At 52.3% G+C, this 14,811-nt stretch overlaps 1 protein-coding gene across 6 annotated transcripts in view; it reads left to right on the forward strand.

Annotated features, from left to right (window-relative positions):
* CCDC88C (coiled-coil domain containing 88C) overlaps positions 1–14,811 on the forward strand; it is a 125,332-nt gene that overhangs the window by 60,181 nt on the left and 50,340 nt on the right. For all 6 annotated transcript variants that reach the window (XR_009007584.1, XR_009007585.1, XM_057543448.1 and 3 more), the window contains exons 5-10: positions 4,262–4,320; positions 5,101–5,184; positions 7,571–7,711; positions 8,100–8,284; positions 8,934–9,015; positions 9,371–9,529. Coding sequence is in view for 4 of the 6 variants with exons in the window: in XM_057543448.1 (XP_057399431.1) it covers positions 4,262–4,320; positions 5,101–5,184; positions 7,571–7,711; positions 8,100–8,284; positions 8,934–9,015; positions 9,371–9,529 (710 nt within the window). In the remaining 2 variants the exon portion in view is untranslated. The remainder of the gene's footprint in view (positions 1–4,261; positions 4,321–5,100; positions 5,185–7,570; positions 7,712–8,099; positions 8,285–8,933; positions 9,016–9,370; positions 9,530–14,811) is intronic.

A 14,811-nucleotide genomic window follows, 5' to 3' on the forward strand; every position in this document is an offset into this window, starting at 1 on the left:
TTGGGGAGGGCAGGATTAACTCCAGTGGGTCAGTCCTCCCAGGCTGAGAGGGTTAAACCCTCACCCTGGCTGGCAACTCACGGACCCAGGGCCTCTGGGGTTGTGGTCCTCCTGGAAAGGGCTGTTTGCCTTCCTTTGTCTAAATCCCCACCTTGACCACCCCAGTGATCACTTATACACAAGATTGATTTTCCGTATCCAGAGAATGTATGAACATTCAAATGACTGCATCTTAGAGAATCAAAGAGTAGAGCCAAAAGGACCCCACTGATGGTGTACCGGGCATGGAAGCTGGGTTTTGTTTCATGTACCAGCTTTCATTGCGTGTCAGTCAGTGGCTACATCGAGAGTGCTGTGTTCAGAAGGATTCTGAGGCCTCCTTCCAGGCTCGGTAAGAAAGTGTTGTGATTGACTAGTTATGTCTGCCACAACCTCAAGATTAGAAAGTCAGGGAATTTTCCAATCCTGATCTGATTCAGTCTCCACATTTTAGAGGCTGGTGTACTTTAATTGCCCCACTATATTTCTATCCCCAGGTCCACCTTTATCACACGTGCAGTATCAGTTTCCCTTCTGTTTTGGAAGCTGATTGCTACACACATCTGTAGCTTTATGTGTAATTTAGGTCAGCCTATATGCATTCCGTTTCTGCTAAGAAAGGCTGGAGTGAGTTTCTCTGTGTCAAGACTCCAGGAAGCAGGTAGTAAAGTAAGTAAGTAAGATTTTTCTTAGACTCGACCATTAGCTCAGGCTGTCATGGGATTCCCCCTGGGGTTGTGGGTAGGTGCAAAGGGTGTCTGATGTGTTCGGCCCTCCCCCCACCCATTGGTTGCTTGTGACTCACTAGGTACAGAAATCCACGTTGCTTCCTACCCTGCCTCCCATTTCTCATGAAAACCCACTCTAATAAGCTTAAGCACAAAGTGTTTATAATTTGACAAGCAGCACCATATTCTCTTGTGTCTAGGCCTTTTCATGTGCTATTCCCTGTGCCTGAAAAGCCCCCAAATCTCTCCTCATCCTGGGGTCTCAACTCAGAAGTCATTTCCTTTAGGAAGCCTTGACTGATCTTTACTACAAACTAGTTGTCCTTCCTCTGGGTTCCCATAGAAGTTGCTGGTTTTCTTGGTCTGAGCTCAGAGGACTGTGTTGATTATGGGTATGTTCTCAGCAAGCACCCAGCACCTAGTAGGTGCTTGGGAGGGAGCTGTCTGTAAGGTTGTTTCTTCTTTGCCTGTGTAACTGTGTCACTGAGCCATCCTTGCCGGCAAGGACCCGGTAGAGAGTCTTATGATGTGTTTTGGAACTATTCAAAACCCACAATCTGGTAGATTTTGAAAATAGCAGAAATCCTGAGAGAAATTGGGCATCAGCTTTCCATGAGAAATGAGGGAACTTCTGCTTTTCTCTCTCTCTCTCTCTCTCTCTCTTTAAGTTTCCTAGGAATTTGTGTAGGGGTAAAAACCACAGGCTACATTTGTTAATAGCAAATGTTTTTATTCACTTAGCTTGGTGAGAATGAGCACAGCACCGCTTCACGTGAACGAAGGCAGAGGTGAATTTCCTAGTGCCCTGTTCACCACCAAAAAGCGTATTTTAAATAATAATTCCCTGAACATTTTTCTAAAATTAATTCTCTGCTTTTAAAATCCTTTTTCCCCCTCTGTTACAAAACCTAGCAAACTGGAATTCCATACTTTCCCAACAGTGCTCTGGATCAGATTTCGTTTTTTCTTGCTGTCTGATGGGTGTAAATGAATGAATGAAGGAATGAATGAATGACTCACGGTTGTTATTGTGTGTAACTACAGGATGCTGAGGGAGCAGAGCCCTTCATTCTTTCACTGAACAGCCTCGGACTGTAGTTTTAAGCCCTCGTGTATGTGTGCAGGGTTTCTCGTCTCTTCCTTGCTATCGGATAACCAGCTTATCCTCTCGCTACTCACAGTGGGCCTTTCTTGCGCTCCTTTCCACTTTTAATTTGCCGGTTTTGTCTGCTGTAGGCTGGGAGAAGGGATCATCGGAGTTGTTTAAGTTATCCAGAGTATGATATAATTAGGTCCTCTGGGGCCTTTGCTGTGAAGAGTACATAAAGCTTCTTCCTGAACTCTGACTTCTGTTTGAGCTGATCCAAGGCCCTTAAAATGCTTTCTTCTTGTGTGTCAGCTCTGCTGGCTACAGCACCAGGTACACGGCCTATGAAAGGTGAATCACTGCAGACGAGGAGCTGGTGACAGCTGGGGGCGGGGGGGCGGTCTGTACTTGTTATATCCACCAAAGGGCTTACGAGGGTCCCTTGCCAGTCATCTGGGGACTCACCGTGAAGGGAGAGAGGTGAGGACAGCCACGTGGGCTGGCATGAGCACTATCGCCAGGGGAAGATTTTGGTGAGACTGATTGGAGTTTTTAATACTCTGGTGGGCATGTCCTTTTCTTTGTATCAGAACTAAAACCGTGACTGATCACCACCTCAGCCTTCATAGAGAAGTGAGTCATTGTGGTGGTACACGTATTTATGTCTATGGATTAGAGCCTCTTGGGCCAAATAAAAGGCCTCGGGTGGAAAAAAAATCCATTAAAGTCTTTGAGAATTTTTCCGTTTCAAACATTGATGAAGTTCTACACTTATTAGCAAAGAGAAGGTTTGATCATCATGGGTTGATCTGCAACACCAGACCTGATTGATTCTTAAGAGTGTGGAATCTCAGTGCTCTGCAGGGACCCTTTGGTCCAGCCCCCCAGCCCATCCCACTCACCTTCAGACTAGGCGGTGGGAAGGGGGATGCCAAGCCCCCAGTTCTGAGACTCGACCATAATAATGTCATCTCAGGAAAAGCTGTTTTTAGCTATTTCTCAGGTGAGAGATATTAGGATGAAGTCACATGTTACTCCATACACGCCTGACACCCAAGGACCCGAAGTGAACCACAGCACTAGTTTTGGACATGAGTTTGGTTTTCTTCATCCCAGGTGTCATGGATGATGCTTTGGACCATTTGGACCATTTTAGCACAATGTGAGTGGGTGTTGGTAAGCCTTTCAGGAAAACAATGCTTTTTCTAGCATGTCCCTTCTCCCCCAAAAGAGAACAGGATATTATGAAAAGGGCAGAGAACCGTAGAGCTTCTCACCCGAAAGGCACCCTGCACGTCACCCAGGCCAGCTGCCTCCCTTTCACAGATGTGGAAACAGAGACTGGGAAACAGAGTACGGCTTGTTCCCGTCACAGGCCTCCTGGTGACCAACTCAGGTCTGGAGCTCCTGTATCCTGACTCTGTTTATTTAAGTAACTGAAACTGATAAACAGATGAAGATGCATTTGGCCTCAAGCATAATGGAAAAGACACAGTGTAAAATGATGAAATAGGATTTTTTGGCCTGATTGGCAAAGCTGAGAAGGAGTAGTAAAACAGTGTTGGTCTGGGCGTGGGGAAGTGGGATTTATGGTATACTGGTTGTGAGAGAGAAGAATGGCAGAGCCTTTCTGCAGGGCAGTTTGGAAGTAGGAAAAGCTTGAAAGATGAGTTTATCCTGAAGGAGGGAGTCAGGATGTCCATAAAGAATTAGCTGTAAGATGTTCTTTGTAGCATCGTTTAGATTAAAATATTGAAAAATCAGATCTCTGGAAAGGGAGTGGTTGAATTCGTTTGTGGCCTTTGTACAAAGTAAGTATGAGACCATCAAAGATGATGTGTGTGTGGTGTCTGGGACTTGCTTCGGGGGATGCTCCAGCCAGACATTGAGAAACAAAGGCGGCGGCGGTGGGGAGGAGATGGAATAAACGTGCAAAATGCTGGTAACGTGAAGCGGGTGATGAGCATGGGGGTTCACTTTACTCTTCTCCTTCGTCTGTATGAGATTTTGCAGGATGGAAAGGCAAGTTTGTGTCCATTCTTATTTCAGAGTCGATTGAGTATTTTCCTGTGGGGACTGTTCTCATCCATTGTACTTTGCTTGCCACACACACTAAAAAGCGATGCTCATATTCATTAATTATCATGGAAAGATTTTATGATATATGTGAACGGAAAAGGGCCACAAATAGTTATGGACGGCATTCTCATTTGGTTTAAGAAAAAAACAAACCCATATGGAGAAAACAGATGGAGTGTGTACACCTTAAGTGCATATCACTGGGTAGAGAGGGTTTTTTTTTAGCTTATTTGATTTTTTTTTTCCCCCTGCAGCAGATATGTATATATCACTGGTGAAATTTTACAAACAGTTGAGCTTAATTAACTGTGTTGCTCTTTTGATTTAGGGAAGAGTATGGAGGAGATTAAGAAGGTGCTGCTGTTGGTGCTGGGCTGTGCTGTCCAGGTAGGGACTGGGCAGGGGGCAGAGAGGAGGGCTCTTAGGTTTGGGTTTGTGGGGATAAAACACCCCCTTTGGTGAGGTAGGAGTGAAGCTGCTTTCAGCCCAATAGGATGGAAGGTCGCAGGGTTCCTGCGAGAGACGTGACACCGTCTTAGGTGGCAACCATTTCTAGCACCAGGGCACCTTGGGCAAGAGGCCAGGTGGGGATCCCTGGGGCCGGGTGCCATTAGCAAATTGTCCCCAGTGTAGAAACATCTAGAGCAAGGATCAGCACACAACCTGTGGGCCAAATTTGACCTGTCACCTATTTCTGTAAACAAAGTTTTAGGGGGACACAGCCATGCTGATTCCTTTACAGATTACCTGTGGCTGCTTTCACACTACACCAGCAGAGCTGAGACCCATGGCCTGTCCAGTCTAAGATTTTTTTTTTTTTTTACCATTTGGCCCTTTACAGATGAAGTTTACCAACTGCTGCCCTAAACCAGTTGTTCTTGATCTTTACTTGTTTAAGAATCCCCTGGAGAGCTTGTCTGTGTCCCACCCCCCGGTGTTTTTAAAGACAACCCCCCCCCCAGGTGACTGTGCTATACGTAGTCTGAGCCGCTTCTAGAGAAACCTCAGTGTGAGGGGGCTGGCTGGTAGGAGGGCAGAGCACTCTTGATTATAGAAGAAAAAGCCAGGGATGGGGTAGGTGTCTCCTTTTGAAACTATTTCTGTGGCTCTGGCGGCCCTAGGTTGCCCTTGTAAAACAGTTTCATTAACACTTGTAACCCTCCACAGTGTGAGAGGAAAGAGGAATTTATCGAAAGAATCAAACAGCTGGACATTGAGACACAGGCCGGGATCGTGGCCCATATACAGGAGGTAGGTGGGGAGCTTTGTGGGGCTTAGCCGTGGACCATTGCTCCCATGGTACCCAGCAGGCAGGCCCTCTCCACCAGTGACAATTCTAAAGAGCACGTCACCCATTAATGATTTTGCTAATTTTAGGTTTCAGACACTACAGACCAATTGATCCGATTTGGAAAGGTAGCTGTCAGCAAGCTAAAATAAAGTGGCGGCTAAAATGAAAAAAAATTTTTTTTTAAAAACCTCAGTCAAGTCTTCTTTTGCCTCTTCTTCTTGCCTAATATGGATTCAGACTATTTTTAAGAGCTGTCAAGTGGTTTAGGCTCAGAATTTGATTTACAGTCCCTGAAAATGTATTCTGGCAAATGTCACCCTGCTTCAAATGGTTGATCCTTATAGAGAGAGAGTCACTGCTTCTGTCAGTGACATGGCAGAGAAACCACTGCCACCCCTTGGGAAGTTAAAACCCAGCGAGTCCCAGAAGGGCTGTATCCGGAGACTCGGCCCCCTGGGTGGGGTCAGGAGGGCTCTGCACTAAGGGCAGCCCCTCCCTCTGCCGTTGACTTTGGCAGAGGTGGTATCAACTGAAGGGGTAGTTTCCCTGGAAACCAAGCACCCACCTGAGAGTTAGTCCCCAGACCTCCACCCCACCCTCCTCCAAAAGAAGCCTTGTACGTTTTAATTATCTTAGGAGGTATGGTTCAGCCTTCCATCTAATTGGACAGATGAGATAAATGCATGAAAAAGACATGAGCAGGAGCACGTAGGAGCAGGTGTGTAACTGGCAGAGGCAGCTGAACACAGAGCTCCCCACGCCGGCTCTGGGGACAGGCTGCTGGGCTTCCACAGCCGCCTAGGGCACTGTGGGTTGCAGTCAGGATTTGAAGCAGGAGACGGAGGCAGCTTATGGCAGGTAGAGGGTCCAGCAAAGCCCATCAGTATCGTAGGAAATATTCTCAACCATTCGTGTCAGTGACCTGTTAGCCTAAGAACCATTCTGCCTTTTAACTTTCCTCGTGTGTCTGTGTGTTTTGAAAATGTATCTGGGGACTAGGTCCTCGAGACTAGCTAGGTCTTTGCTACTCACTGTCTCCCCTCCCCTGTTCTGCCAGCAGGATATTTTTTTTTAAAAAGCATGCACCCAAAAAAGAAGCCCTGCGAGATTATCAAGTTTGGTGACTGGCTGTGGAAACAGGACTTCAGAATTAGTTGGGTGCTTCTTAATCATTCAGGTGCCCGGGCCCCACGGGAGACCCATTGAGTCAGAACTGGGAGGAGGAGCATAAGCCTTTCATTACAAGCTCCTTGAGTTACTGGTGTGCAGCTGTGGTTGCACCCCTGAACCTCCTTTCCAGAGGCCTTTCCCGAACACTGGTGTGGAGCAGGCCTGGAACCCGGCCTCTCAATCCCAGTTCTGGGCCTTTAGGGTGCCCTGTACAATGGGGTGAGATTTCTCCTAATTCTCGGAGATTTACTGAATCCCAGCTTTCCTTCGTAAGGGAGGAGAGGTAAGAAAGCAGGTGTTTTTTGAGAAACTGAAGGGCCCTGTCTTTGTTTCTTTGTTTTTAAACTATTCTGTCTCTCCATTTACTGCTCTGAAAAACTTAAGAACTTTTGTTGGTGTGCCTCTCTGGTTTCTTTTCGTTTTCCCCTGTTGAGGCTCGAGTGTGCTAATACTCACCTTCCCAAACTGGAAGTATGGGGACTCGAAATTGATCTTCTGCCTCCTCTGGCTGGTCTGGGGGTGTCGGGTTGAGAAGGTCAGGTCGGCAGAGTCGTTGAAGAGGCTCCCCAGTGTAGACATAGCTACGGGCCTCCGCTCACATCTGATGGAAAGGGAAGATCCAGGAGTTCTTCTGTGGCCTGTGGGGATGAGATACAGGCTTACCTGAAAATTGTTAGACGATGAAATATTTCCCAAAAAGTAATGTAAGATTGTTATGTACCCAACATTCCAACATAAGATTTTTAACATTTGCCATATTCGCATTAGATTCTATCTTTTTTTTAACATACAGTCCCTCTTTGTAAGTCCTGGCATCCCTAGGACTTACCTTCTTTGTGTTGTAAATTGATGCTTCAGTAAGAATATCTGAGGACAGTATATTCTTAGGGAAATACTATATTATAAGGAGAGCTCTCTGGTATTAAAAACAATCTGTGTCCTCTTGGAGCCGGTGTTGAGACTGACTTAACACCCTGCCTGACTTGTGCTAGTGGAACTTGGCTGAGGGGCGTCTGCACTTGCTTGAGGAGCCCCCTGCTCTCCACGGAAAATCTGTCAGTGATGTCAGGGGACCGAGTCAGCTGTGACCCCACCCCCTGGCTGCGGGGTCGGGGAGCTCCCGGAACCCCCAGCCGTGCCCTGCCCACCTCTGCAGCGCCTGACCTGTGCCCACAGGTGACCCACAACCAGGAGAATGTGTTCGACCTGCAGTGGTTGGAGCTCCCGGACGTGGCCCCGGAGGAGCTGGAGGCCCTGTCGAGGAACATGGTCTTTCACCTCAGGCGGCTCATCGACGAGAGGGACGAGTGCACGGAGGTGCGTCTGCGGGTGGGTGGTGGGCTGGCAGGTCCGGGAGGGACGCCTGGGCCCTGGCCTCGCGGCCACCCTCCTCGTCCTGACTCTTCGTCTCAAGCCTGCTGCCCCCTGGTCCTGTCTCTCTGGTTTCTGGCGGGGGAGGGAGCCGGGCACTTTCCCTGCAGCCCATGGTCACCTCCGAGAGCCCCATGGGAAGGTAGTTGTTCATCGAATGTGGAGCTCAGAGACCCTCCTCGTTCACATGCTCCTTTTTACATCCTGTTACTCCTGCTTCCTCCTGGTTTCTCAGTCTCGGCCGACGCCCCTCACTTTCTTCCTGTCCACTGACCACTGTGCCCCAAGTTCGGGTGCAAGCGCTCCTTCCCTTCCCCCGCCCGCCCCGCTGCAGCTGATCGTGGACCTCACCCAGGAGCGGGACTACCTCCAGGCCCAGCACCCGCCCAGCCCCCTCAAGTCCTCCAGCGCCGAGTCCACGCCGAGCCCCACCAGCAGCCTCTCCAGCGAGGACAAGCAGCACCTGGCCGTGGAGCTGGCGGACACCAAGGCCAGGCTGCGCCGCGTCAGGCAGGAGCTGTGAGTCCTCCGGTTGGCTGGGCTGTTTGTTCTGCTCTTGCGCTGCGTGTCACAGACACCCATTTCTAGCACGTGTGGTGCAGCGAACAGGAGAGCTCTGACTCGGGCCCTATAGCGTCAGCTGGGCTCCGCTCTGAGTGCCAGCAGCGACCCTCCCCGGGGCTGCGCAAGGAACCTCCCCGGGCCTGCGCGACCCTCCCCGGGCCTGTCCTACCAGGTCTCTAGGGCTGCTGCCAGTCCGTGCTCAGGCCGTCTGGGCTTAGATGACCACCCACTGGTATGGTTTTGGGCTGGAGGGAGGATGTGGCTCGCCCCCATCTGGTGAGCCGGCCTCGTTGCCTGCAGCTGGTGAATATGCCACTTTGCCCATCGCCTCAGAAGCTGCAGCCGGGGTCTCCTTACCTCTCTGTACCCCCAGAGGGAAACCCACTGCCCAATGGATGCAGTTTGAGGGTGGGCATTGAAAAGTTAAAAATGGAAAAGACTTGGAGTCAGGAACATTTCCGCAAGCCCCACATGCCAGTTCCCCTCCTCATCCCCAGAAACGCAGTTCCCCTTCCTTTTCCTGCTGGGGGCTTGCAGGGTGGCGGGCCGCTCCGCTGCTTGCCAAGTAAGCCTTTTCACCACACTCGCTCCGAATCGCCCCCAGGGAGGAGAAGACAGAGCAGCTTGTGGACACCAGGCATGAGGTAGATCAGCTGGTGGTGGAGCTGCAGAAAGTCAAGCAGGAGGTGAGCAGGAAGGCCTGTCTGTGTGTCTGCGTGTGTCGAGGGGACGGGGTGGCTGGGACTCCCCGGCAACTGTGGCCCAGGGGTTCAGGAATGCAACGGTGGGAGCTTCCAGCAAAGGCTTCTGTTTCCTTCCCGCTCAGAGTAACACTGCCCGAGAGCCGGTTGTCCTGAGAACGGCTGAGAGGGTGACTGTTTCTTAGTGACAGCGAGCGGGGACCCCACGCGGTGGCCTGCACGTGGAGCCCCTCGGCCACCGAGATGTCCTGGAAACGCTGCGCTTCAGAGACTTGGCCCTCTCTTCCCTCCCCAGAGGGGTGCCCTAAGCTAGGCTCCCCTGTCTTTGCCTGTCTCCCAGAATATCCAGCTGGCGGCTGACGCCCGGTCTGCCCGTGCCTATCGTGATGAGCTCGATTCCCTGAGGGAGAAGGCGAACCGTGTGGAGAGGCTGGAGATGGAGCTGGTGCGCTGCCGGGAGAAGCTGCACGACGTGGACTTCTACAAGGCCCGCATGGAGGTACGCGCCCAGCCTCCGGGTAGATGCAGGGGAGGGTGTCGGGGCTGAAGGGGGCCCAGAGACCAGGATCCAGGTGGGGGCACTGATGCTTTACCCACCAATCCTGACTGCCTCGCATCAGCTGCAGGTTCCTGGACTCTCTTTTCTGAGAAATGAAGTATTTTGTCCCCGTTGCCAATCTTGGGGTTTGGAGATGGTTCTAACTAGCGGGGTGAGATCAGGATGTCAGGACGTACCGAGTAGCCTGTTTGACGGTAAGAAATAATCCCCAAGTCTCTTCTCGCCACTTAGGTGGCTTTTGAAGGGGTTGAACGCAGGTCGCGCGGACCCTGTGTTGCCCTCTCCCTGCTCAAGGCCTCCTGCCAAGCTGCTGGCAGGCGTGCTTGGGGACGGCCATTTGGCCCTGACATGCTCCCGGGCTGGGCGGAGGTGGGATGGGGCAGGCTGTGCTCCAGGGCCCGTTAGTTCCTCAGACCTCCTTAAGGAGCGCTTGTTCCCTGAGGAATGTTAGTGGCACGTTGGAGTGCATTGTCCTTGCAAACCACCTGCAGACATGCCATCCGCCCTGCTTTGCCAGAGGCTTCGTGTGGACCTAGAGCCCTGAGGGCAGGGCCTGGGTCCTACCTGACTACGCGGGGAAGAAGCATGAGTTTTTGTCTCTTCTGGAACAAGACAGCGTTAGGTGTGACAGGCAGTAGGGCAGAGAGAGGAGCACGGTCGTGCTCTCGAGCTGGCTCACGGCTGTGGACAGCCATCATGCAGGGGCGCTCCTCTGCGTACGGGGGGGCTGACAGGCAGCGCAGGTGCCCTCCCCCGGAGCCTGTCCAGTCTCACCGCTGAGAAACAGCTGCATGTCACAGAAGGAAGAATGCATTGGTGCCACGTGGGAGGAAAGTTAAAGGACGGGGATTCAGGGAGAGGGCGAGGTTAATTTTGGTTAGAATAATATGGAACACAAATTTCCATGTTTTGTTTTTAAACTTCTGGTGGCTTTCATGTGGGTCCTAGTCTAGTTTACATAAGGATTAAAACAGCAAGGAGAGGAAAGCGGCGTGGGCACCCCTAGGTACAGTGGGACTGTGTGGGGTGGATGCACGGGGTGGTCCTTGACTTGCTTTTGCAAAGCATGGTCTCACCTCACTGCTCTCAGGGCATGGGGGTTGCTGTCCAGAGGGCCGCGTGGGAGGAGGACAAAGGCAGAAAGATTGCCTGGGAGATTCTTGTTGTCCCATGGTTTGTTATGATCTGAAATTCCCAACACTGAGGACAGGTGCATTGGTGCCGTGTGCGTCCTGGGTAAAGATAAGGTGGGCCTGTCTCCGCTCCTCTCTGGGATTTATAGCTTCCTGGTCTGTGCTGGCTTTGAAAGAAACAGTAGTCTGAGAGGCAGAGACATAGCAGGGCACGGTCCTAGCTGCCACGCCAACTTGGTGGGTGTTGGGCAAGTCTTGTCCCCATCTGTGAAAGGAGGAGTGGCCTGGGCGTCTCTGAGACCCTTGTGCCCTGGCGTCTCGTGACACAGGAGCACGTTTCCAATGAGCTTACACTAGCAAGCCCCTCTCCACAGAGATGGGGGCCCCTGGAGCCAATCCATGCAGTGATTGCTGGGTTGTTGGCAAGGCAGTCAGGAGCTGGGTTAATGGTCAGTCCTGGGGTGTGGTGCACACACACATCACATTCTTATGACATCCCCCCGCAGTGCCCAGGTTCAGGAGGGGAGATGGGCTATGGTTTGGTCTGCCCTGCCCATCCGGCTGGGCCTGGGGAATGGGGCCCCAGCTCGACTTCCGCCCTGGCCAAGCCTCTCTGACCCCAGGCAGGGTCGCTCACCTGCGCTCTGGGGTTCCAACAGCTCTCCCCACAGAGTGCAGTTCATGAAGTCAAAAACTACATCTCTGTCATCTTCCGCAGGGGGAGGTGCTCAAGATACATTTGTTGATTTAAGTCCCATCCTTAGGATCCTCAAGATGCTCTCACCTTTAGTTTTTATTTTTCACCTTTAATTAAAAAGAAAATCAAACCCTTCCCACTCTCCCCTGACCCTCTCGAGCTACCCTGGTCCCTCTCCGAGCCTGTTTGAAAGGAGAGAACACCAGCTGTGCCCTTCATTGCCTCACCTTCTAACCCACTCCTCCAGGTCTGCCTCTACCTCTGGTCGCCTGAAACCATGCTTGAGAATCAGGGTCCACGACTCCTGTGCCAGTCTGGTGGGCACTTCCCAGCCTCCCTCGCCCACCCTCTCTGTGAGCTCGGACACCACCACCCTCCACCCCTCACCCCTCACTCACCTGGCTTTCCTGAGTCCCGAACTTCATCTTCTTGGGCCCATGCGGGTGGTGGTCACCTTGCTCTGCTTCTACCATCTGGCCTTTCTCCATTATGTCTTCTCTGCCTTCTGCCTCTTCTTTAGCTGGCACGTACAGACTAACAGGTCCCAAATCTTTTTTTTTTTTTTTTTCACACTCATACCAGGTCCCAAATCTTCATCCCTGGGCTGGGCTTCTCCCGCACTCCGGACCTCAGTCTGTCTTAAGGTCAGCGTGTCTAAATCCAGTGTTTCTCCCTCCTTCCAACCCGCCCATACTGTCTCTAGACTGGACTCACCATCCACCAAGGCAGGTACTCAAGCCAGAGCCGGCTCGGCCTTGATTCTTCTTTCTCCTCCACCTCCTCCTGCAGCCCCAGGTGCTCTCCATCCTCCAGAGCCCATTTCCCCACCTCCCAGCCTGTCCCTGGCCGAGGCGGATGTTTGGAGAGTGAGTCCCAGTGCCCGGCCGGCCTTCTGCATTGTTGCTTGTTCACATTATTCCAGTGCCTGCGCAGGAATAACATTATCTTTATTCCAGAATGCCCTCCACAAGCATCTGAGTTGGCCGTTCTGCCCCCACCTCTTCTCATTCACATCCACCTGGGCTGCTGCCAGAGTGACCTTTCTACGAGCTCCTCAGGCACCTCCCCGTTGCTCTTGGGATAAAGTCCACACTCCACCCCTTCTTCTGACACCCACTCTGGTCCCCGTGGAACTCTCTGCTCCGGCCAAACCGAGTCCCCTTCAGGTCTGCTGGTGCCCCCTGAGGCCCCTCGGCCCAGCACATCTCCCAGGCACAGGGAGGGCCGGTGAGGGGTGGGCAGGCCAAGCTCTGCGGGCTGCATCCCCAGCCCCGCCCCCCCATTCCTTTAGGCCCCTTCTTACCCCCAGGCAGACTCATCGCGTGGTGTCGTAATGATGCATCCCCTGTATCCCACCCACATCGGGAGCTCCTTGAAGACGGGATCTGTGCCTTCCTGACCTTGAGTCTGGGTCCTTGGTGCCCACATTGTCCAGCTCAGAGATGGCCAAACTTCCATCAGTCCCGGGGCGGTGTCCGACCCACCATCAGCTCTTACAAGTAAAGTGTTATTGGAACACAGCCACGCCTGCTCATTCACATGGCCCGTGGCTGCCTTTGAACTGTGCCTGCAGAGCTGAGTAGTCGTGACAGACTTAGGACCCGAGAAGCCAGAAATATTTACTCTCTGGCCCTTTACAGACCCATGATCTGGCCCACAGTAGGTGCAGTGAGGTTTTAAATGAGCAGCAATAACTGTGTGTTTATGCAGCTTTTTCCACACACCAGGAACTAACTGTGTTAAGCTCAAACCGTATCACCACATTTAAGCCTCCTGATGGCCTGGTGAGGTTGAGCAGCCAGTGTTAGGTCCTCTCATTTTTTCAGGTAACGAAACTGAGAATAAATTAATAACTTGCCCAGCATCGCAGTCGGTGAAGAGGTGGACCAAGGTGGCGTTGAAATGCCTCTCTCCACCTCTGGGACCCCAGCCTTGCCGAGGAAGGAGGAAATAAAAGGGGTGGGGTCACGCAGACAAAGGGGTGCAGGGGAGGGGAGCCGGGGGAGAGGGTGATGGCGGCCACTGCCTCAGACGCCATGGGGGGTAGAGGGACGCCCGGCCTCTGGCGGTTCATGTCAGCACCTGGACATCACATTGTAAGCCGAGAATGTTGAAATGCAGGGAACTAAGATCACCTTGAGCAGGGAGACTCTGTTCCCACTTGGGACTCTTGTGTTTCCTAATGACTTTTAAGGAGTTTTGATAAAATTCGGTAGAAGAAGAAGTTAGAGCAGGACAGACCTGATGCTTGGTTTATGGTTCAGTCCACCACGCTCCTCGAATCAGAAATTTAAAAGCAGGCTGGTCCTCTATGAAGCTTAAGGGGCTGCAGCGGAACCAGACGGAGGTTAGCGAGGGGCTTGGGTGCTGTGGTCCCAAGTGCAGGGGGCAGGAGCCCGTTGTTTCTTTGGTTCTGTCCCACCTCCTGGAGTTCGGTGCTTTTGTTAGCCTGTCGCTTGGTGATGCTCAGTGAGTACTGCCCTGAACAGTGTCTCACGGGGGCGTGACAAGGTGGTGGTAACGGCAGCCGACCTGCTTACTGGGCCTCGGGCCCCGTGCACGGACTACTTCACATGTGCTATCTCCTCTGATCCCCACCTCAGCCCTGTTTTCGTGCCCAGCGGAGGACGAGGGATCGGTGGTTGAGAGACATGCGTTTGCTTCAGGCCCCACGGCTGGTAGCGCACGTGGCGGGCGGGGGACTGGAGCCATCGGCCCACTTTCCCAGTCACTGCTCCTGGTCATCACGTAGACGAGCAGGGGCAGCTCTCGAGCCATTTGGGGACCAGCCGTCAGGCCTGGCCTGTGATTTCCTAAACGTGGCCCCTCAGCTGATTGCCGGGCTGGGTCAGGCCTTTAAATAGCCACCTGATTCAGTTGGGGTCAGGTCCTCGGGGCGGGCTGGCCTCGGGCAGCTGCCCACAGGCAAGGAGGTGGGCGTCTCCCTGGGGGCCGAGCCCTGGGCTTCCTGAGGGAACTTGGGCTCACTTTCTTGCAGATCTGGCTTCTCACTTCTGAGGCAGTGAGGTGTGCAAGGCTGGTTATTTCTGTTGCCTAATATATGGTGGAAGTTGATACCACCAGAAAATTGAGATGTTTTTGAATAGTATTGATAGAAGTCATCCTACCCAGTGCTATATTCTGCTCCTGGTCACCTTTGTCTGTCCCTGCCTGTTGGAAATCTCTGAGGCCTTCAAGGCCCACCTCGCATGCTACCTGTACTTCCCCCTCATGGCATGATTCAGCTGACAGGTGTTCACTGAACACTTCCCTGAAGCCCACAAGAGAAGTGGAATAGTCCTGCCCCCAGGAGTTTACAGTCTGGGGGAGAAGGACAGGCTAGTTCACCGTTGCCTCACAGCATACCCAGGGTGCTCTGGGAGCCCAAGTAC

This window comes from Balaenoptera acutorostrata, chromosome 3 (assembly GCF_949987535.1).
Source record: "Balaenoptera acutorostrata chromosome 3, mBalAcu1.1, whole genome shotgun sequence".
In the NCBI taxonomy this organism is placed as follows: domain Eukaryota; kingdom Metazoa; phylum Chordata; class Mammalia; order Artiodactyla; family Balaenopteridae; genus Balaenoptera; species Balaenoptera acutorostrata.